Source organism: Martes martes (genome assembly GCF_963455335.1).
Source record: "Martes martes genome assembly, chromosome: 7".
NCBI classification, from domain to species: domain Eukaryota; kingdom Metazoa; phylum Chordata; class Mammalia; order Carnivora; family Mustelidae; genus Martes; species Martes martes.
The window spans coordinates 19352388-19374796 of record NC_137894.1 but is presented as its reverse complement, the minus strand read 5'-3'; the positions used below and the strand labels follow the sequence as shown (position 1 = coordinate 19374796).

The following is a 22409-nucleotide window of genomic DNA, read 5'->3' as shown; positions in this document are numbered from 1 at the left end:
CAAGCCGCTTAACTTAATCACACCTTAATCACACCTGCAAAGCCCCTTTAACCACATTGGGCACACAGCCACGGGCTCCAGGGATTCAGATGTGGACATCTTTGGGGGGACCATCTATTTACCTGCCAGCCACGCTGGCCTAACACATTTTACATATTCCAGCTCTTCTCGTTCTGAATAGTTGGGTTGGTCCAAACTGCCTAATCCGCCATTTTGGAATTCAATATGATATTGCATATTGGCACTTTTATTTATTTATTTGACAGACAGATCACAAGTAGGCAGAGAGGCAGGCAGAGAGAGAAGGGAGGAAGCAGGCTCCCTGCTGAGCAGAGAGCCCGATGCGGGGCTCGATCCCAGGACGCTGGGATCATGACCTGAACCGAAGGCAGTGGCTTTAACCCACTGAGCCACCCAGGCGCCCCCACATATTGGCACTTTTAAAGATAGCTCTGACCAATGTGTGAAGGGCAGACTGGGGAGGGGGTGAACCAAAGCGGAAGTGGAGAAGCCAGTTAGGGAGCTACGGAAATAAATCTGGGTAAGAGATACACACAGTAAGCTAAAAAATCTATAGGACTCTGTGGCCACCAAGATGCTGGGTTAACTGGTTTGAGGAATTGGGCAAGAACAGAAGAGAAGAAACATGTGTGGAGGGGACAATGAGGAGCTTTGGGTTAGGACATCCTGAATTTGAGGTGCCTGTGACATGTCCAAGTACAGACAGGAAGGTGACAGTGGGATATCTGGGTGAGGGGAGGGAGGTAACCAGCTCAAGCATGAAGAACTCCAGGAGGGACAGAAGTGCCCACTAGTGCAGGGAGAGGGGAGCCTGGGCCAAGTAATGACCTGCTGTGAAACGGAGATCATTCTGCCCCTTCCCCCGTCTTTTGGTGTCACCCCTGCCCTTGGTGTGCCCCCTTCAGAGGTGTCCCTCACAGGGCAATGTGACATGATCACTGCCAGGGAGTGTGGCATTGCCCCCTCACTGCCTCTGCCTGTACCTCACCTCAGTTTTAGGTGATGCTGAGGGTCCTGGTACTAGGCTATGGGTTCCACAGGCCCCAGCTATGGATGCTGTGTCCTATAGCCTCATCTAGATATCATCAAATCACCCTGACTCTCTCTCCTAGCTCCCTTTAACATGTCTCACTCACATCCACATGGGAACTTCCAGAAGTCTTTATTCTACACACAAGACATGAAAATCCCAAGTCTAATCTTCTAGAGCAGAGGTCAGAAAACTATGGCCCTTGAGTCAAATCTGATCTGCTTTGTTTCTGTGATCAAATTTTTGTTAGGACAAGGCTATGCCCAACCCTTTATGGTCTAGGGCTGCTTTGGTGGGAGAAGGGCAGAGCTGAGTACCTGCAATATAGACTATCTGGCCCAAAAACCCCTGGTCTAGACATTTCCCTCTCCCTTCCTCGTAAGTGCTACCTTACCGGTCCTGCACGAGGCTGGAGGACGTGGATGGTAAGGGGACCACCAGTCTGAGTGCTCACATTCCCACTCACCCATCCGGCTTCTACCCTGTGGAGTAGGGTACTGTCATGTTAGGCCCCTTCTCAGCAACCCAAGAAGCTTCTTCTTGGAGTGAGTTGGGGGAAGTTGGAGGGGGAGACGAACCATGAGAGATTGTGGACTCTGAGAAATAAACTGAGGGTTTTGGAGGGGAGGGGGTTTGGGGGGTTGGGTGAGCCTGGTGGTGGGTATTAAGGAGGGCACATATTGCATGGACACTGGGTTTGGTGCATAAACAATGAATTCTGGAACACTGAAAAGAAATAAAATAAAATAAAATAAAAAGAAGAAGAAGAAGAAGCTTCTCCTTGGGGACTCCTGACTTGTGCAAGCTCTTCCTTCCAGCCCCAGCGGGCTTTCTGCTTCTCCTTCCTTCCTGCTTCCTGTTGGGTGGCAACTTTCTTTCCGTCAACCCCTCTGTCTTACCAACAGGGAGCATGAGGGTCAAAGAATTTCCAGGCCTTTAAGCTTTGTTCTCAGTGTATAAAGAAGGCTTCTGGAATTTAGAGATTCCTTTTCACTTGCAACAAAGTGTGGTTTTCATGACTATATTCTCTCTAGAGACTCAGCAAAGTGTTGGCACTCAAAGCTAAGTAATGAGGGCTTTGTTCTAGGGAGAGGACCTGCTACTCTCCCAAAGCAATGAATGTTCTTGAATGAATGGGTGGGAGAGGTGCAGGGTAACATGATTTACAGGAAGTTAAAAAATGGGCCAATTTAAATTTTCAAAAACATTATTCTTGCAATAACTTGAGTGTGGTCCAGAAAGTATACCCCAAGTGGTAGGAAGAGGGATATGGAACAGGACCTGGAAAATGGGGGCAGGACTCAAGGAGAGCCTGCAGGACTTCAGCTCCGCTATCCAGTCTCAGACTATGTGAACTGCTCCTCCCAACGGGCATTCTCCTCCCAATGCGCTTAGTTTGGGTGGGAGAGGAGAAAGAGGAGACCATTTATAGTAATGGGGAAGAAAGATTAAGATCAGTTATTGGCAGAGGAACCAGAGGGAAAGGTCTCCGATCCAGGGATCCAGGAGAGAAGGCTTGAGAGAGAGAGAAGCTCATCTGTATCTGTGAGCCCCCAGACCACAAGTCCCCAGAGGAAAAGTAAGAAGTACGACCTAAAGCAGGTAACTCAAGGCCATCTTCAGAACTACAGACGGACATCCATCCCCAGACCCCCATGCCCTCACACCGGCTCTTCCAGCACTGGTGTGTTAGCAGGCAAAAACCAAAAGAATGCTCTATGCACCTAAGAAATGAGTTTTCTGCCTTGTCTGTTTCCACAGACAGAAGTCATGCCCCAGGGCGGATGCTCTTCAGAGTGGCCCAAGATAAAGAGGAGAGGCAGCTAGCCTAGTCATAGCCCAAGTGCTCAAAGAAGTAGCTGCCAGGTGATACGTCTTACCAGCATCCAGAGAGAGCAAAGTCAGGCCTTCATTTAATAGGACAGGAACAGGGAGGAAAACATGCCAAGTACCTCTTTTTGTGTGTGTGTGTGTGTGTTAGTCACCATACAGTACATCATTAGTTTTTGATGTAGTGTTCCATGATTCATTGTTTGCATATAACACCCAGTGCTCCATGCAATACGTGCCCTCCTTAATACCCATCACCAGGCTTACCCATACCCCACCCCCCTCTCCCCTCTAAAACCCTCAGTTAGTTTCTCAGAGTCCACAGTCTCTCATGCTTCATCTCCCCCTCTGATTTCCCCCAATTCACTTTTCCTTTCCTTCTCCTAACGTCCTCCATGTCATTCCTTATGCTCTGCAAGTGAAACCATATGATAACTGACTCTCTCTGCTTGACTTATTTCACTCAGCATAATCTCCTCCAGTCCCGTCCATGTCGATACAAAAGTTGGGTATTCATCCTTTCTGATGGAGGCATAATACTCCATAGTGTATAAGGACCACATCTTCCTTATCCATTCATCTGTTGAAGGGCATCTTGGTTCTTTCCACAGTTTGGTGACTGTGGCCATTGCTGCTATGAACATTGGGGTACATATGGCCCTTCTTTTCACTACATCTGTATCTTTGGGGTAAATACCCAGAACCCAAGCACCTCTTTTAACCAACTTTCACATTCCTTACATTATAAACACCAAAGGACAACCAGGAACCACCTCACCAATAAGAAAAATCACAGGCAAAACAAGCAGATTTAGAAAAATAAACAGACTGACCCTAGGGCCAAGAGAACTCAAGGATAAGAAGAAAACCGATTTTACTTAATTCCAACAGAGTACCCCAATGTAGAAATCAAAAAGTAACGCAAGCAGAAAGGAAGACAAATGCTAAGAAAAAAATCAGTGGAAAAGATGAAAGAGATCATTGCAATTTTCATTATGGTTGCTGGTAAGGAGAGAGTTAATCTCACCTGGCCTGTTGCAGCCTGTGCTAGGTTCCAGAGAGACTTGGAACCACAGGTGCAGACAGTTAGCCAAACTGAATGAATGAATGAATGAAATGCACCAACTAGCAATTAACATCAACCCATACTAGGGTCCCAGGCTGACCAGGGCAACCCGTACCAACTCATCAGACTGTTTCTAGAAAATGTTCAGATTGATGGTTTGCACTTGGCTTCTCTAGGTTTTTCTCTTTTGAACCTGGCTGTGTAGCCTGGCTTTGGCTACGGGACCGGAAAGGGTAGAAAAGATGCACTTTCAGGTAAGGCTGTTGCTCTCAAATATCATGACAGTTCACAAAAGCACATCCTGTGCGACAGAGAAAGGACCCCAGGAGCTGCCCCCGGGGTGGCCGAGAGCTCTCTGATATTTGCTTGTGCTTCTTTCTCCTGTTGCACTGAACTCTCCCTTCATTAAAGCCTTCCTCGGGTACACCCTGCAGTCTCCAGAAACCTTTCAATTGTCCAGCCCTGTGTCACGGCTGCAATTACTTTTTTTAAAATTCCCATAGATGATCCAGAAGAGGAAACTGAAGACATCTCTCAGATGATAAAGCCAAAGGCAAAGGCATCTAAAAAAACGGGACGACAAGCTGAGGAGCCTAGAAGATCAACACAAGTCAAACACCCAGTGAACAGGAGTCCCATAAAAGAGGAACAGAAAAAACCGAGATGCGGAAATAATCAAAGAACCAGATTTCCAGCATTAAAGAAGGCACACATCGAATGGCGAAGACCCTTCACTAAATACTGCAGCGTATCAGAATATCCAAGAACAAAGAGTAGTCCCTAGAAGCTCCCAGAAGGGAATAACTGGGTATATCGCCAACAAAAGTGAATAAGCCAGATAGACATTAGACCTCTCTCCACTGACAATACACAGGAAGACAATGTGTGCCTGCCACCAAAGGAAATAAGAGAAAGGTTGAAAATATTTAACTTCGAGGAATGGGGAAGGCAGGAGCTGAGGGATGGGTCTTTTGCATTTCAGTCTGTACCCTTCCATGCTATCTGAATCGCAGTTTTCACGAAATTCGATAGCTAATACTTTTGTCATCACCGTCAGAATCAACATCACCATCATAAAACAGCGAGAAAGGAATGGATGCTTTCAAGAGAAACTGCCAAGGCTGTTTCTCCACACAGAAACACTGTTTCTCTTCTCCTAAACTCTGATTCCATTCCCCTCACCTGAGAGGTGCCATCTGGACTACCCTTGAAGGCCAGTAGAACTCTTGAAGTCCCTGGGCAGTGCCTTGCTCAAGGGGTTCCCAGCCCTTTGTTTTCTTTTGGGTTTTTGTTATTTTTATTGATTATAGGACAACAAAAAATAAAGTATCATGGATATATATATACCTATATATATATCTTTTTAAACATATACTATTTTTTTCAAAGAGAAAGTCAATCTCCAGAGAAGCTATTTACCACCAGTTACGACAGACCTGAGCCTCCATTAATCCACTTCTTAGGAGTTATGTCCTTTCAAGAAAAAGAGAATGGACACTGAGTCTCACCCCCATGTTGTGGCACCAAAAGTCAATGCCGGGCATGGAGAGAGGACACGGATGCTGAATTTTATAAATTGGCAGGTGACAAGCAGATGCTGTGTTACTTTGGCTTTCTCTGAGACTGGGTCTAAAATCAGTGTCTAAAAAGGTAGTGAGTGTCCCTTTGTGAACAGCTGAAAAGAACTCTGTGGGATATAACTGAAAAAAAAAGTATGTGTTTTTCTTAAATCAGGTGATTCTGATGAGTATATGCTCTTTGTGGCTAAGTAGCTTATTAACATGTTAAGTAGGTGTCATTATCATAGTCCTTTCAAATTTTGCTGAGGGTTCCAAATCTCCATTTTAAAATCACCACCCCAAGTCACTATCAAAGCCATTATCTGTAATTTCTCATCATGGATGAGAAGCCAACACTTCACTCATAATTAGACAACTTCAGTATTTTTCAAATAAAAATTTACTTTTTCATGAACTTCACATTTTTTGTTTTTCTCCATAAAAGAAGCTGCTTAAATTTTAAAGACTTATTTTAGAACAATTAAACTGCATGCCTAGGTGGTAGATAATTGAATCATAGTCTCTAGTAGCTGCTGATATAAAAGACGTCATTTGTTTACATTTGCCACCCCCTGCCTGGGTACTTGACTGAACCCTGCCCCCTCCAAAATGTCAGTATCCTCAATTCCCATAGGCCCCTTAAATTACCGTCCACTTCACTATACTATACCTGTTAAGGAAAATACAATGTTTTTGTCAACAGTTAAATGTAGAGAAGATAAAAGCAAGCCATGATTATAAATTGAAATTATAATTCCAAAACATGATATCAATGTCAGGTCAGTTAAAGTGCCTAAATGCAGAAACAGAATTCGGGTTCTGCATTTAGTCTGGTGGTGGGCATTAAGGTGGGCACATAGTACATGAAGCACTGGGTGTGGTGCATAAACAATGAATCTTGGAACACTGAAAAAATAAAATAAAATTTAAAAAAAGAAGAAGAAAGAAAGAAACTATACCTGGTGTCTCAAAGAAAGGGCCTGGGGCTACCCAGGTGGGCACATGGGCAGGGACACCAAAGAGCCTCCAGGAAAGCTAACAGGATCCATTTACACATACTGCCCCAGGGAGAAAGGCTTCTCCAAGGACTGAGGGGGTCCTCCCTTCATCAGGCAACATTCTCAGCAGCAGGTGCCTGTGGAGAACCAAGGAGGATAGGGTGCTGGGGGCAGAGAGGAAGCCCTGCCCTAGCTTTCTCTGCGTCTATCAACATCTCTCCTGTTGCTGTCACCCTGACATCAGCTCTGTGAGGATCAAGCACCTCACACATGGTTTGAATTCATCAACAACCATATCAAGTAGTCTAAGAAACCATCATGGGCTTTATTACATTTTCTTTACTCTTCAATAAAACAGTACTTTTTTGACCTTTTCAAGACTCAAATTCAAAATTCCCCAATAAAAGACTGAACCATGAAGCAAAAAAATATTCTCCTTCATGCATTCAAAGAATATATTATATAATGTTCAAAATCTATTTCCTTCTGAACTAGCCTTTCAGATTGAACCAGGGACAGAAGAAGGTTCCAAAGATTTCTTCCTGAGGGGCTGCTGGGCAGGGGGTAGGAGCTGGTGGAACTGAGGGGCAGGAAGGGGTGAAGAACCCATTCAGCCTGAATGAAAAGGATAGTATCATATCAATCATTTCATTTGGTAGGCTACTAGAAAATTCAGTTTGCGGGTATATGGGTAGTGTAGTAGGTTAAGCATCTGACTCTTAGTTTCAGGTCAGGTTGTGGGGTCAGGTCGTGATCTCAGGGTCGTGGGATTGAGCCCCGCCTCAGGCTCCATGCTCAGTGCAGAGTCTGCTTGAGTTTCTCTCTCCCTCTGCTGCTTCCTCTGCTGCTGCCCCTCTCTCTTTCTCAAATAATTTTTTTTTTTTTTAATTCAGACTGATGGGGCACCTGGCTGGCTCAGTCATTAAAGCATGCAAATCTTTATCTCAAGGTTGTGAGTTCGAGCCCTACATTGGGTGTAGGTAATAATTTAAAAAAAAAAAATTAAATCTTTTTAGGGGTGTCTGGGTGGCTCAGTGGGTTAAAGCCTCTGCCTTTGGCTCAGGTCATAATTCCAGGGTCCTGGGATCGGGCCCCACATCGGGCTCTCTGCTCAGCAGGGAGCCTGTTTCCCCCTCTCTCTCTGCCTACTTGTGATCTCTGTCAAATAAATAAATAAAATCTTTTTAAAAAATTAAATCTTAAAAAAGAAAAGAAAATTCAGATTGAAGTATTGTGAAAATGTCTATGCTACCTAAGCAATCTACACATTTAATGCAATCCCTATCAAAATCCCATCCATTTTTTTCAAAGAAATGGAACAAATAATCCTAAAATTTATACGGAACCAGAAAAGACCTCGAATAGCCAAAGGAATAATGAAAAAGAAAGCCAAAGTTGGTGGCATCACAATTCCAGACTTCAAGCTCTATTACAAAGCTATCATCATCAAGACAGTATGGTACTGGCACAAAAACAGACACATAGATCAATGGAACAGAATAGAGAGCCCAGAAACAGACCCTCAACTCTATGGTCAACTAATCTTCGACAAAGCAGGAAAGAATGCCCCATGGAAAAAAGACAGCCTCTTCAACAAATGGTGTTGGGAAAATTGGACAGCCACATGCAGAAGAATGAAACTGGACCATTTCCTACACCACACACGAAAATAGACTCAAAATGGATGAAGGACCTCAATGTGAGACAGGAATCTATCAAAATCCTTGAAGAGAACACAGGCAGCAACCTCTTCGACTTCAGCCGCAGCAACTTCTTCCTAGGAACATCGCCAAAGGCAACAGAAGCAAGGGCAAAAATGAACTATTGCGACTTCATCAAGATCAAAAGCTTTTGCACAGCAAAGGAAACAGTTAACAAAACCAAAAGACAACTGACAGAATGGGAGAAGATATTTGCAAACGACATTATCAGATAAAGGGCTAGTATCCAAAATCTATAAAGAGCTGAGCAAACTCAACACCCAAAGAACAAATAATCCAATCAAGAAATGGGCAGAGGACATGAACAGACATTACTGCAAAGAAGACATCCAGATGGCCAACAGACACATGAAAAAGTGCTCCACATCACTCAGCATCAGGGAAATACAAATCAAAACCACAATGAGATACCACCTCACACCAATCAGAATGACTGAAATTAACAAATCAGGAAATGACAGATGCTGGCGAGGATGCAGAGAAAGGGGAACCCTCCTACACTGTTGGTGGGAATGCAAGCTGGTGCAACCACTCTGGAAAACAGCATGGAGGTTCCTCAAAAAGTTGAAAATAGAGTTACCCTATGACCCAGCAATTGCACTACTGGGTATTTACCCTAAAGATACAAACGTAGTGATCCAGAGGGGCACGTGCACCCGAATGTTTATAGCAGCAATGTCCACAATAGCCAAACTATGGAAAGAACCTAGTTGTCCCTCAACCAATGAATGGATAAAGAAGATGTGATATATATATAGATATATATGAATATATATATATATATTCATATATATATAGAATATATACGTATATATTCATATATATATGAATACTATGCAGCCACCAAAAGAAATGAAATCTTGCCATTTGCAACAACATGGATGGAACTAGGGGGTATTATGCTTAGCGAAATAAGTCAATCAGAGAAAGACAACTATCATATGATCTCCCTGATATGAGGAAGTGGAGATGCAATGTGGGGGGCTTGGGGGGTAGGAAAAGAATAAATGAAACAAGATGGGGTCGGGAGGGAGACAAACCATAAGAGACTCTTAATCTCACAAAACAAACTGAGGGGGGCCGGGGGAGGGGGGTCGGGAGAGGGGGGTGCGGTTATAGACATTGGGGAGGGTATGTGCTATGGTGAGTGCTGTGAATCGCTGACTCTGGCGATTCACAGACCTGTACCCCTGGGGTTAAAAATACATTATATGTTTATTAAAAAATTAAAATTTTTTAAAAAAATTAAATCTTTAAAAAAAGAATTCAGATTGTCCAAGATGAAAATATAACCACCAGAAGAAGGGGGAAGCAGAGGAGAGAAGGGTTGAAGAATGGAACAAAAATCAACCTGAGGACAGATATTTATACAGCCACATACATAGCATTATTCACGGAAGCCAAGAGGTAGAAGCAACCGAAGGGTCCGCTGAAGGGTGAATGGCTAAGCAGAATGTGGTACATATATACAGCAGACTATTATTCAGCCTTAAAAAGACAGGAAATTCTGTCACATGCCATGACATGTAGGAACCTTGTGGAAATTATGCTGAGTAGAATAAGCCAATTGAAAAATATCTATATTACATGATTCTACTAACATGAGGCAAAATGTTTCATGTTGAGTGTAACGGAGGTAAAGGGTGCAGAGCAGCAGCTATGATGGCCGGGGCTTAGCTAATGTCCAAGCTGGAAGGAAAGTCAGGATCTCTGGTCACAAGAGGTAGGGAAAGCCGGAACTGAAACCAAAGCATAAAGCTACCACCCTCAAAGAATGAACATTCAATAAATTTCTGGCACGCACATGATGTAGGAACTCTCAAGCAAATACATTGAGAGAAAAGTTGGTCCCAGGTGGTGATATCTGGCATCTAACAAAGTTCTGCAAAAAAAAAAAAAAAAAAAGTTTTGCAAAGCCTCTCTACAGGACTATCAGAGTAGTCCACAAAATTCTACTGAGGGAAACACCAAATGCGAAGGTATATAAAATCATTTTTGCTTAAATTTACTAAAGACATACAAGAATCAAGACCATAAGAAAAGAACAAAGTACTATCATGGAAGGAGAAAATGCAGATTTAGAAAAGACCAAAATAAAACCTTTAGAAATAAAAAATATAGTCCTTGAGAATCTCAAAGGACAGGGTTAATAATTGATAAGAAACAGCTAAGGGGCGCCTGGGTGGCTCAGCGGGTTAAGCCTCTGCCTTCCGCTCAGGTCATGATCCCAGGGTCCTGGGATCAAGCCCCACATCAGGCTCTCTGCTCAGCGGGGAGCCTGCTTCCTCCTCTCTCTCTGCCCGCCTCTCTGCTTACTCGTGATCTCTGTCTCTCAAATAAATAAATAAATTCTTTAAAAAAAAAAAAAAGAAACAGCTAAAAACAGAGCCTGTGAAATGGAAGAAACATAAGGAAGTTATTCAGACTGGCACACAAAGACAGAGTTAGACAATCTGAACAAGAGGAAGAGGGAAAGGCAGGATAGAAGGAAGTTCAAGATGCATATGAGAAGACACGATCAGTCTTCTGACTCAAATAGCTTACCTCTAGAACAGTATTCATGCCATAAATCCACATTCATTGGAAGTGCAGACCATCAAATCAAAAAGATAACCTCTAAAGCAACCCTGGAAAAGGCAGATTTCTTACAAGCAGACTCAAGGCAAAATTTCTGCAAAACCAGAGGCCAGAAGACATCCTCAAAATACTGAGGAAAAACAACCATCAACTTAGAATTCTACACCCCCACCAACAATCTTTCAAAAGATAGAGTGAAACAGAATTTTTTCAGACAAATGGGCATTCATAAACCTTGACTGAAAGAATTACTAAAGACACCTTTGGCTAGAGAAGAAATTTAAACCCCAAGGAAGTAACAGAATATAAGAAGCAATGATAACCAAAAAAACTGACAAGTATGCGACTCAATCAAGAAAAGGTGTTGACTATAAAAATTATAAGGACAATGAAAGTCTCTAAGGTTGTTGGCATTTTTTTAAAAAAGGCAGGCATCGTGATATTAATATCAACTAGAGTGGAATCCAATACCAATAGCTCAGAACAGATCAAAGATGTATACTCTATTATGGCAAAAGATATCATCAATAAATAAGGTATAGTCATAAACACACACACACACCACCAAGGTAAAAAACATAAAGCAAGTCATAGAAATACAAGAATATAAACCATAAAACAGAGGGGATTACTCTAACATACCTGTGAAACAATGCAACATTTCAAACGACCAAAAGATTAAACTTTGAAAAAATTAACAATGTACTGATTTTCAAAACTGCTAAATTAAAAAAAAAAAAAGAAACTTTGTAAGCCACATTGACTATCATTAAGTAAAACAAGAAAACAGTAACAATGATATCCCACCTCCACCTCTCAAAAAAGACTATGTGCAGGTCACCTAGGTGGATCAGTTGGGTAAGCGTCTGCATTTGGTTCAGGTCATGATCCTGGAGTCCCAGGATCGAGTCTCACATTGGGTTCCCCATTCAGCGGGGAGTCTGCTTCTCCCTCCGACCTTCCCCCTTCTCGTGCTCTCTCTCTCTCTCTCACTTTCTCAAATAAATAAATAAAATCTTTTTTTTAAAAAAAGCTATCTGCTAATTAAGAAAGATTATTTTACAGAATACCAGGATCAAAGAAAAAATCAAAATTAAAATTATAAACAACTAAAAATTAATGTAAGTGGGAGAACTCTGTATTGAAATCCATGTGCTACAAATATACCTATACTCAATAAAGATTTAACTGTAATTATTTTTATTATTAAAAAATGAATATGTCAAATATGAATAACTGACATATCAGTAACATATCACAAATCTACCAAACTAAGAAAATAAAACAAGGGAGGCATGTATAAAGATAAAAAGTGGAGGGGCGCCTGGGTGGCTCAGTGGGTTAAAGCCTCTGCCTTCAGCTCAGGTCATGACCCCAGGGTCTTGTGATCGAGCCCCGTAGGGCTTTCTGCTCAGCAGGGAGCCTGCTTCCTCCTCTCTCTGCCTGCTTCTCTGCCTACTTGTGATTTCTGTCTGTCAAATAAATAAATTTTAAAAGAAAGATAAAAAGTGGAAATTAATGAACTAGAAATGATAATAGACATCCAGTGACAATTTTTAAGTAGAAAAAAAGAAATAAAACCAAAAGTCAAAATTTGCTGAAGACAACTTAAACAGACCAAGATGTAAGACAATTAATAGATATTGAGAATCTATCACTTAAAATGGTCAATTATAGACTTTACAGATGAGCTAACTTTTAAAGAACAGATCGTTCCCATGTTAATCCACAGAAAAATATGGAAAGCTCACCAATTTACATTACAAAGCCAGCACAACTTAACAAAACTAAATATAGTATATGCTAATGTGTGAACAAAGTCCAGACCAACTTTATGTATGATTATAGAAGCAAACATCTTAATACATTAGCACATGGATTTCAACATTATATTAAAAAAATAAGTGATAAAGTTTATTCCAGAAATCCAAGGATATTTCAGTGTTAGGAAATCTATCAGCATACTTCAGTATATCAATTACTGAAGGAGAAAAACCAAGGGATGATATAAACATATGACTGAAAACATCGGAAAAATTCAGCAGTCATCCTTTAAAAGAAATCTAAACAGAAGTTAACCACCTAAGTATGACTTTTGAATTCCTAACTTGAACACTAGACGGGACAGTAGGCAGGGAGAAATATTTATAAGGAACATTTTGGGGACAATTGACAAAATTTGAATGTGGACCACAGATAACAGTGTTGTGTCCATGTTAATTTCCCAACTTTTATTATTGTGCCATGTTTATGACATGCCCTTACAAGGAAATACACACTGATGTATTCAGGGACAAAGGGATTTGAGGTTTGCAATGTACTTGCAAGCGATTCAGAAGTAGTATGTAGATGGATGCATTATTCATGGATCAATCGGTCAATCAGAAGTTTGGGGGGGTCTGGAAATGATAAAGCTAATAAGGCAAAATAAAAGTTAATAATTGGTGAATTATGGGGCACCTGGGTGGCTCAGTGGGTTAAAGCCTCTGCCTTTGGCTCAGGTCATGATCCCAGGGTCCTGGGATCGAGCCCCACATCGGGCTCTCTGCTCAGCAGGGAGCCTGCTTCTCCCTCTCTCTCTGCCTGCCTCTCTGCCTACTTGTGATCTCTGTCTGTCAAATAAAAATAATAATAATAATAATTGGTGAATTATTAACATGCCCTCGGTTAAGGGTGTGGGATTCCTTGGACTTGTAACTTCTCTATAGGCTTGATATTGTAGCATAATTTAAGTAATCAAAATTAACTATCTACTAAGAAATAAGAGCAAACATCGATTCAAAATAACAAAATTAAAGCCATTCCCCTTAAAATCAAAAACAAGACATGACTGTTTCCTTTCACACTCTCCTTTGACATTATTAAGGTTTCAATCAATGCAATAAGTAAAAGAAATAAACAGTAGAAAGCAAATATTGAAATGTGAAGAATACTGAATATGAAGAAACAAAATTATTTATAGATGATATGCATATGGATATGGAAAGCCCAAAGTTACTCAAAAATAAAGTAAGTACAGGGCGCCTGGGTGGCTCAGTGGGTTAAACCTTAGGCTCAGGTCATGATCTCAGGGTCCTGGGATCGAGCCCCACATCGGGTTCTCTGCTCAGCAGGGAGCCTGCTTCCTCCTCTCTCTCTCTGCCTGCCTCTCTGACTGCTTGTGATCTCTGTCTGTCAAATAAATAAATAAAATCTTTTTTGAAAATATAATAAAAAATAAAGTAAGTACGAAAATTTCTAAATAAGAGAAAGAAACAGTTTCCCTGTAGAGGAGCAGCAAGACTGTTAAAATGTTAATCAGGAGAAGCAAAACATGAAGATGGCATTATATTGTATCATGAACAATATATGAATTCCACCATGACTGTCCACCCGCTTTCCCTTTATTTGAAGTCGCGTGGTATACCTTTTCTTTCATTTTTAGCTTTTAGCTTTTTTTTACTTTTAGGTCTATCTCTGGATCTTGCTTTGTTAGTCAACCTGAAAAAGTTTTTTAAACTAGGTTAATTAAGCCCATTTACATATATTAATACAGTCTATATATGCAGCATCAGCTTTGGCAGATATTTTAACCTTCCATTTAAAACACCTACACGCATACATGAAGTCTTTTGGTATGTGGGCTGCAGACTCTGCTTGCTTGTTCTCTCCCCCTGTGTTTCTTCAGGTATGCAAGAAGGATCTGAGAGAGCCTCGATCTCCAGTTACTATTTTCCTACAGTACCTTGTATAACCCCCTTGGTAACCTCTTCTTTTGGATATTATCACCTCCCTACTATGAGCAATAATGCAAGTAGCTAGCAAATGCTTCTTCCTCCCTCCCTCGCTCTTCTCGAACCACCAACCTGAGTCCCTAGTATTCATTTGATATTAATCTTTACAGTCTTAATTAAACTTAAATAAACAACCTTCTCCTCCCTGCTTTGTCAGCTTCAAGAGATAGTTCTTACGTCTGGCTAATTCGACTGATGTGACGAGGACCTTATTCTGTTCTCCTCTTCCTCTCCCCTCATCTCCTGCCATTTATTTTTTTAGCTGTATAATTCCATATAATCAGAGCACGTAATGCTTATGTATTAATTTGCCCCCCTACTGTCACGTTTTAGCTTGATAGTTAAAACAGTCAATGCTCCCCCCTAGATTTATGAAAATCGTCACCAATCATTTTACAGTTTTCTGAAGCTTATTCTCTAGTAAACTCCTCATAGGTACAATATTCCCAGAGTTCTTGCAAATTCAAAACCGTGTGTCTGTGGGCTTTGTATTTAAAGGACAATTATCTGAATATAGGATGTCTGACTCACATCGTGGGCATATTAAAAATGTTGAGGTCCAGTTCCAGGTAGAGTAAGCAAGCCTACATCACCCTGTGTCTCCCATCAACTGCAGCTAGAAGACCCAATAGAACGCACAGAATAAACAGCTTGAAAACTGAAAAGTAAAATAGCGGCCAGACTGAGGAAGAACAATATAATTCAAAGTACCACCAAATTGGCAGTAGTTTATCATTTTTCCCTCCACAGTGTCCCCCAGCCAAAACTCAACACAGCTTGAAACCCAAAATTGAGCATTCATGCAGACAGAAAGAGCCCAAAAGCCCTCTGGTTCTGGCTCAAGGATTTGAAAATGGGCTTTCCAATGCCAAAAGACAGTAAGGCAATCCCCATTGTTCTCCCATTTGGATTTCATTCTCTTCTTTCTCCCACACCCCAGCCCTCCAAGCAATACTATAGCAGCAACAGGAGCAGGCAAGGCATAGGAGAATCTTCCTTTCTAACTGCAAGAGCTTGGTCCCAAGATGGCAGTGCTAAGCCTTGTTGCTGATCCCTTATCTGTCCTCCTCGTGCATGCCCCTACCCAAATGCAGACACAGGAAGGATGCAGCAAAGCAAGGTAAAGCTCTAAGCCCTCTCAGAAGACTGGATAAGGGAAGCCCCAGGGAAACAGAAAACATCCAGGTCACAAAGAGGGAGGAGCCAGGGAAAGAGATCCCTAACATGTATTTATGAAGTCATAGCTCATCCCCAAGTCGTGCAGGTGTATGTACTACCCACCCTAAACAGTAAACACAAATTTTGGGAACAGACCTACAGGGTAGATCACCATCCAAGAGCCAGATTGGCCACTGGGTGACCCACGTGCAGGACAGATGTGAACAGGACAGCAGAGACTTTGAAAACTGAACTGATCTCAGAACCACCACCCACAGTAAGCTGGTCACAAGTTGTGAAAACAAAAACATCAACTTTCTCCTTGTGATTCAAACAGTACCCAGAGACTCACAACATAGCAGTCAATATGTCTAGGACACAATTCCGAACTACTCAACATGCCAAGATTCAGGAAAATGTCAATTTCCATGGGAAAACGATGACAGATTGTAGAATTCTCAAACAAAAAGACTTTAAAGCAATGACAATAAAAATGTTCCAGGAAGTAAGGGTCACTACTTTGGGATATGAGTGAAAAACTATAACCAAAAACTAAGAGTTAAAAACAGGAGGATTGAAGAAGAACCAAATGGGATTTTTTTTTTTTTAAGTGAGGAGACAATAAATAGGATACAAATTCACTGGATGAGTGTAATGGCAGAATGGAGATGACAGGAGAAAATTGTTGCCTTCTCTGGCAACAACAATCTAAAACACCATGAATTTCCATCAGGAAACATGGAGGATGGTTGGAATTGGGATATTTTTCAAGGCTGAAAGGGAAGAATTGTCAACCCAGAATTCTGCATCTGGTGAAAATGCTCTTCAGGAACAGGTGTGAAATAAAGGCATCCCAAGGTAAAGAACAACTAGACACAGACTTCTTAAAGTTCATATGGAAGAATGGCCAAGGCATTTTTGAAAAAGCAAAGAGTGTGGAGGGGCGTGCTTTACTAGAGAGCAAAACCCACCATGAAGTACTAGCACCAAAATTATGTGGTATTGGCTCTATGATAGACAGTTAAAGGAGTAAAACTGAAGAGAGCCCCAAAACTGAACCACACGGGAAATTTGTCTGAAAGTAGATCAAGTTAGGCCCTTTTTCCCTACGAAATACAAAATCGATTCTGGATAAAATAAAATTTGAATGGAAAAAATAAAATGAGAACATTAGAAGGAAGTTTAAAAAAAATATTTGTGTGACCTCTGTAATGTTGACCCTCTTAAACTCAGAAAAAAAAGGACCCAGAAACTGTAAAAGAGAAAAAGAACAGACTTGACTACATAAAAAGTCCTTAAATCTTTTATATGGCCAAGACGCCAAAATTTAAGCCAAATGAGAAGCGAGGATGTTGCAAGAAAATACTTGCAATGTATAATAAAGTAACCATGGAAATGCAGATCAAAGGAAAACAAGGAAACATCTTTTTTTCTCCTATCCAGTGGATAAAAATGTTAAGAACTGCTAACATCCTATGCTAGTAAGAAGGTCGTGAAAAAGCACACTCATGAAATGCTTCTGTGGGTAGGAATGACTACAATCTTCTTAGGAAATCAATCTAGCAATTCTAAATTCTAACAAAATTCCAACAAAATTCTAAATTTGAATACCCTTTGACCAGCAATTTCACCTTGGGGAATTTATGCTCAAAAAACAAACAAACACACACACACACACACAAGTACTGGCATCTAAGGTTAGATAAGCAGCAATGTTTGTAGAGACAAAGAATGGATACAATCAGAATATTCCCAACAGGAGAATAACTGAATAAATTGTAGTAACTCATACTATAGACTCTAAAGCAGTCATTACAAATAATGGGGATAATAATAATAATGGGTTACAGCTGGGAATATTTATTATATACAAAACTTAAAAAGTCAGGCATTATGGTCTGTGGTGTAATCTTTTTGTAATTTCTTTTAAAAGCAAAGAAACATATGCCATACATATACATTAATTCTAATGCTTTTGTGATTGTATAGGAAAGCATGAAAGGATCCCATTACCCAACACTGGTATAGTGGGTCCAGAACTGGGATAGATGGAAGCATTGTTACCATGTTCTCTTTGTTACACTTCTATGTTTCAGTTATTGCAACAAGTGTATATTACTTTTGAAGTATGAAAAAATCCAACAGTGTTGGTTTTACAGGAAAAAAAAAATACACATACACACACATACATACGCAGTCACACAATCGGCTCCCAATGGCTATGTCTTCATCAATGTATATCACTGGTCATGTGCATAATTCACAATGTGAATTTGCCTCTGATGTCCTGGGCCTTATAAAATTTTCAAAGAAACATAAGAAACTGATCTGCTAAAGGACAACTATTCAAGACTTAGCTCCATGAGGCTCCTAAACTGTTCATACAGATGGTCATCTCTCAAAATGCACCAGGCATTCATCCATGAGGGAGACCAATCCATTTCCCAACTCCTTGCTGGGTGGCAAGGACCCAGGCAGCAACACCATTTGAAGGTGGTCTGTAGATGGCTAAAATAGCAACTGCTCCCTCTGGCCAGACCTGCTGCCGCCCCACCTCCTCCCAATCCTTCCACTCCCTGCCTATCTCCAACTTTGCCAAGGTGCCCCCTGAACCTTACATAGCCTTCCCAAAGGCAACGCCTCTCCACGTTTTTCTTGAATGTTCACCTCTGCATGCACGTTTTGTGTTTTTCCTAAGAAACAGGGTTATGACCTCCTTGAGGAGATTTACATTTGATTCTTGACTATGGTGCTTTATTCTATCCTTTTTGCCTCTGCCTAATGGGGACAGTTTAAGTCTAAGGGCTAGAAGTATGGCCTCTAGGGTGAGAGCAACCAAGTACAAACCTGACCGTGGCCGTTCAGCTGGGCAACCTTGAGCAGGTGTGATGGTTAATTTCATGTGCCCACTTGACTGGGCTAGAGGATGCCCAGAGAGTTGGTAAAACATAACTTTTGGATATGTCTGGGAGGGTACCTCTGGAGGAGATTAGCATTTGCATCAGTAAACCGAATAAAGACTGCCTTCACCAAGGAGAACAGGCATCATCCAGTCCTTTGAGGGCCTGGATTGAACAAAAAGGCAGAGGAAGGGTGAACTCACACCCTCCCACTGAGCTGGGACGCCTGTCTTCTCCTGCGTTGAGATACCACCACTCCTGGTTCTTGGACTTCCAGACTCCCACCGGGAATTACACTATTGGCCCCCTGGTTCTTAGCCCTTTGGATTCAGACTGAATTATACCACCAGTTCCCCTGGTTCTCCAGCTTGGAGATGGCAAAATCATGGGATTTCTTGGCTTCCATGTTAGCCTCGAGTAAATGAATGAATGGATGAACGAGCAAGCTATTGGTTCTTTCTCTGGAGAACCCTGACTAATACAGCTAGTTACTTACTCCCCCTCCATCTCAATGTCCCCAGCAGAAGCTGCCAAGACTTCTTACAGCTTAGGCCCAGGCCTTCTACTGGCCAAGGCAAGTAGGAAGGCCAGTCCAAATTCAAGTGGAGGGATCCGCACAAGGGTGTGAGCACCAAGGGCCACAGATGAAATGTGCTATCACACCATCTAAAGCACTCAGCTTAGCACCTGGCACATAGTACGTGCTCAAAAAATGTGAGCTCTTTTTCGTTTGCATTATTTTCTCTTCAGTAGAGGTGACTTATTTTTACAGTGATTCTTCGCTATGTACAAACCCCAGAGAAGGCCTAGAAATCTAGAGACTGCTAGAGCCCTCACATTTCATTACAGAAGATGCAGCGAAGCTAGAGTGTGGCCGTAACCCCATAGGGCAGATTTCAGAATAAAGCCAGAGACCCGAGTCACCATTCTGAAATGAAAAATATCCTTGCAGGCCAGTTTCCAGGTCTCAGGAGACAGGTATATATATGGGAAAGGGCCAACGTTACCACCCACAGCCAAGCTAACATGCAAACTTGTCCCAACATAACAGGAACCAACAACCATTTCTGCAGAGGGCAGAGTCAAGATGTGAAAAATGGTGTATATTTTGTATTAAAAGAATTTTAAAGGTGCTGTGGCAGATTAAGTTCGAAGAAAGAAAACATGGCAATGAGAAAGTGGACATAAGGGGGTAGAGTAGGAAAAAGAGAAGTTACCCTAAAATCTCAAAAATGTAAGCAGAATTTGTTGTGTCCATTGTTGTCCCCAGACCCTAAAGGAATGCCTGCACACACCAGATATTGGCAGAATTACTCTGAATCGGGGGAAGTTAAAACTCATAGGTTATACTTGTTGAAAGGAATAACACTGAAAATGAAAAGTGAATTACTGTTTTGCAATTTACCCCTTCAAACTAAAATGGAGCCAATGTATATTTTTCACACAGTTTTTCTACTGTGTGGAGGTAACGTTTTCCCTTTTAGGTTTATTGTTAAAAGGCAGCTGTTTTTCAATGCCTTTGGGGAGTACCAAAAATCATAGCTAAGGCTAAATGGTAGAAAGGGAGGTTCAGGGAGGAGCCAGGAAGAGAAGCTAATTTACCAGTCTGCCACCTGTAGGCTGGTTCCAGCAGACATAAACATCAGTGCCCACAAAACAGACGACATGAAAATAATGCATATTAAATAATGCTAAAAACTGAGCAACAGATGTGTGAAAACTATATATAGTGGTCCATCTGAATCATGGCTCCCCCGTTCCTGCCACGAATGTCCCCTCTCTGATTTAAACACCCGGAGCTGTGGCCACACATACTGTTGTTCCTAATCAGCTCTCCAAGACTCACCCGTGGTCTGAAATAAGCTTTGGAAATTAATACCCCCATTAGGATGAAGGACCGCACCTGTATGGATCAGGGTGTCACAGAGTCAGTTTCAGATCTCATTTCAAAAGCCATGCAATGGGCTTGGAGAACAGAGGCCATTACAAAAGAACAACAACCTGAAAAAGCAAAGCTGGACAGAATTGCTAAATTTCAACATTCAAGAACAAACACCAAACATTCACTACAGGGGCTTAGTTTGGATTTCTGGAGAAGAAATTAAAACATACTGAGTTAACAGTTTAAGCCTGTAAGATGTACTTCAGCACCATAAACCAAATGTAGTTACAGATGTCAAGACTTCTCAGAACAAGTGCTTCTCTTTATAAATGTCTGCTCTCCATGTATTTTTTCCGTTTCCATATGTCCACTCTCTTTATCAATATAAGAAAAGCACAACTTTCATCAAAAGGCTACAAAATACCCCCCCCTCCCAATTAAGTCTTGGGGACAGTCGCTTCCTTGTAAGAGAGATCTCCTGGTGGCTTTCTCCTACGGAGGCTTGTTAGTCCCTAGCTTCTCTAATTTGGGGGTCAACAGCCTGAAAATCGGTCACCGTTGAGGTGTGGAGATCTGACAACACGCCCCCGGACGCGGGTTTCGGGTCTCCTGCCCAGTCCCGCCGCCTACAAACCGTTCCGGACGCACGCGGGAAATGCCAAGTCCACGACGCCAAGTCTGGAAGTGGCCGCAGGGGGGCCGGCCGGTCTCGGCGCCCGGGCTGACCCACAGCAGGATCGGACGCGCCCGGTGGCCCCAGCCCCTAGTTCCCGCCGCCGCGCAGGCTACACGAGCGCGGAGTCGCAGCCCCGCACCCGGATCCGGCCCCTCGTCCCCGCCTCGGTCAGGGCCTCCTGGCTGCTGAGTCTGCACCGAGCCGGGCCAGGGCGAGTCGCGGGTCCCCAGCGCGCAGAGTCCCCGAGGGCCCAGTGCAGACCCAGCGGCCGGACGCGCACCCGCTGCCCACCCCTCAAGCAGGCGGTCCCCGGGGCCGCTGCAGGCTCGGCGGAGGGCGGGCGCCTGGCTTCGGTTTCCTCCAAGAAAAGTAACTCGGGGATCAGCGCTATAGGAAAGGGAAAGCAATGCTCCGAGAGCAGTGAGTAAGGTCCCCGGAGTTATTCAGCCCGGAGTTTTCTGAACTGCACCCTGCGTTGCAGCAGCTCGGCCCCCGGCGTTCGCGCCCCGAACTTGGAGCCCGCGGTGCCGTCCCGGGCGGGCTGCAGCCCTGGGGCCCGGCGCACCTCCCCGCCCGGCCGCAGACACTCACCGAGAAGCCGGCCCAGAAGGGGCAGGAGTGGCGGACGCGGGCCGAGGTGGTGAGCGCCAGCGCGGCGAAGCTGACGGCCACGATGAGGCATCCGAGCGCCATCTGCGTGGCCCCGAGCGCCAGCACGATGCGGGAGCGGCCCGGGCACTCGCGCAGGCGGGACAGGCTGCGGGGCAGCGCGGCGGGGCGCGGCGCGCGGGGACCGCCGGCCCGAGGCATCGCGCCGGGCGCCCGCACGCCTCGCCCCGCTCCCGCCCGGCCCCGGCGCGCGCCGCCGCCGCCGCTGCCTCTCCTCACAGAGGGTCCGAGGCAAGTTGCGCCGGGCGAGGGGACGGCCTTCCCGCGAGTCGCGGGCGCTGCGGCGGCCGCGCGCCGGGAGCGGGCCGGGCCGGGCGGGAAGCCGGACGCCGGCTGCCCCTGCCCGTGCCCGCGCCCATGCCGCCGCCGCCGCTCCGCAGGGCCGCCCGCCCGCCGCCGGCCGCGCAGCGCTGCGCCCTCTCCCGCCCGCCCCGCGCGTTCCCCGCCCGAGCGCGGGCGCGAGCTACCGCGTGCCGGGGGCGAGCCGCCGCCGTCCCCGGGCGCGAGCCCCGCCGCCGCGCGCGGGGCTGGGGCCGGGGCAGGAGCGCG

The 22409-nt window shown here is 43.6% G+C and overlaps 1 protein-coding gene across 1 annotated transcript in view; it reads right to left on the bottom strand.

The window, feature by feature from the left end:
• ENTREP2 (endosomal transmembrane epsin interactor 2) overlaps window positions 1-22001 on the bottom strand; it is a gene marked incomplete at both ends in the record, with an annotated part of 474734 nt that extends 452733 nt beyond the window's left edge. Inside the window, one exon of the mRNA XM_080807394.1 lies at window positions 21783-22001. Coding sequence (XP_080663520.1) covers window positions 21783-22001 — 219 coding nt within the window. The remainder of the gene's footprint in view (window positions 1-21782) is intronic.
• Between the last annotated feature and the right edge of the window lie 408 nt (window positions 22002-22409).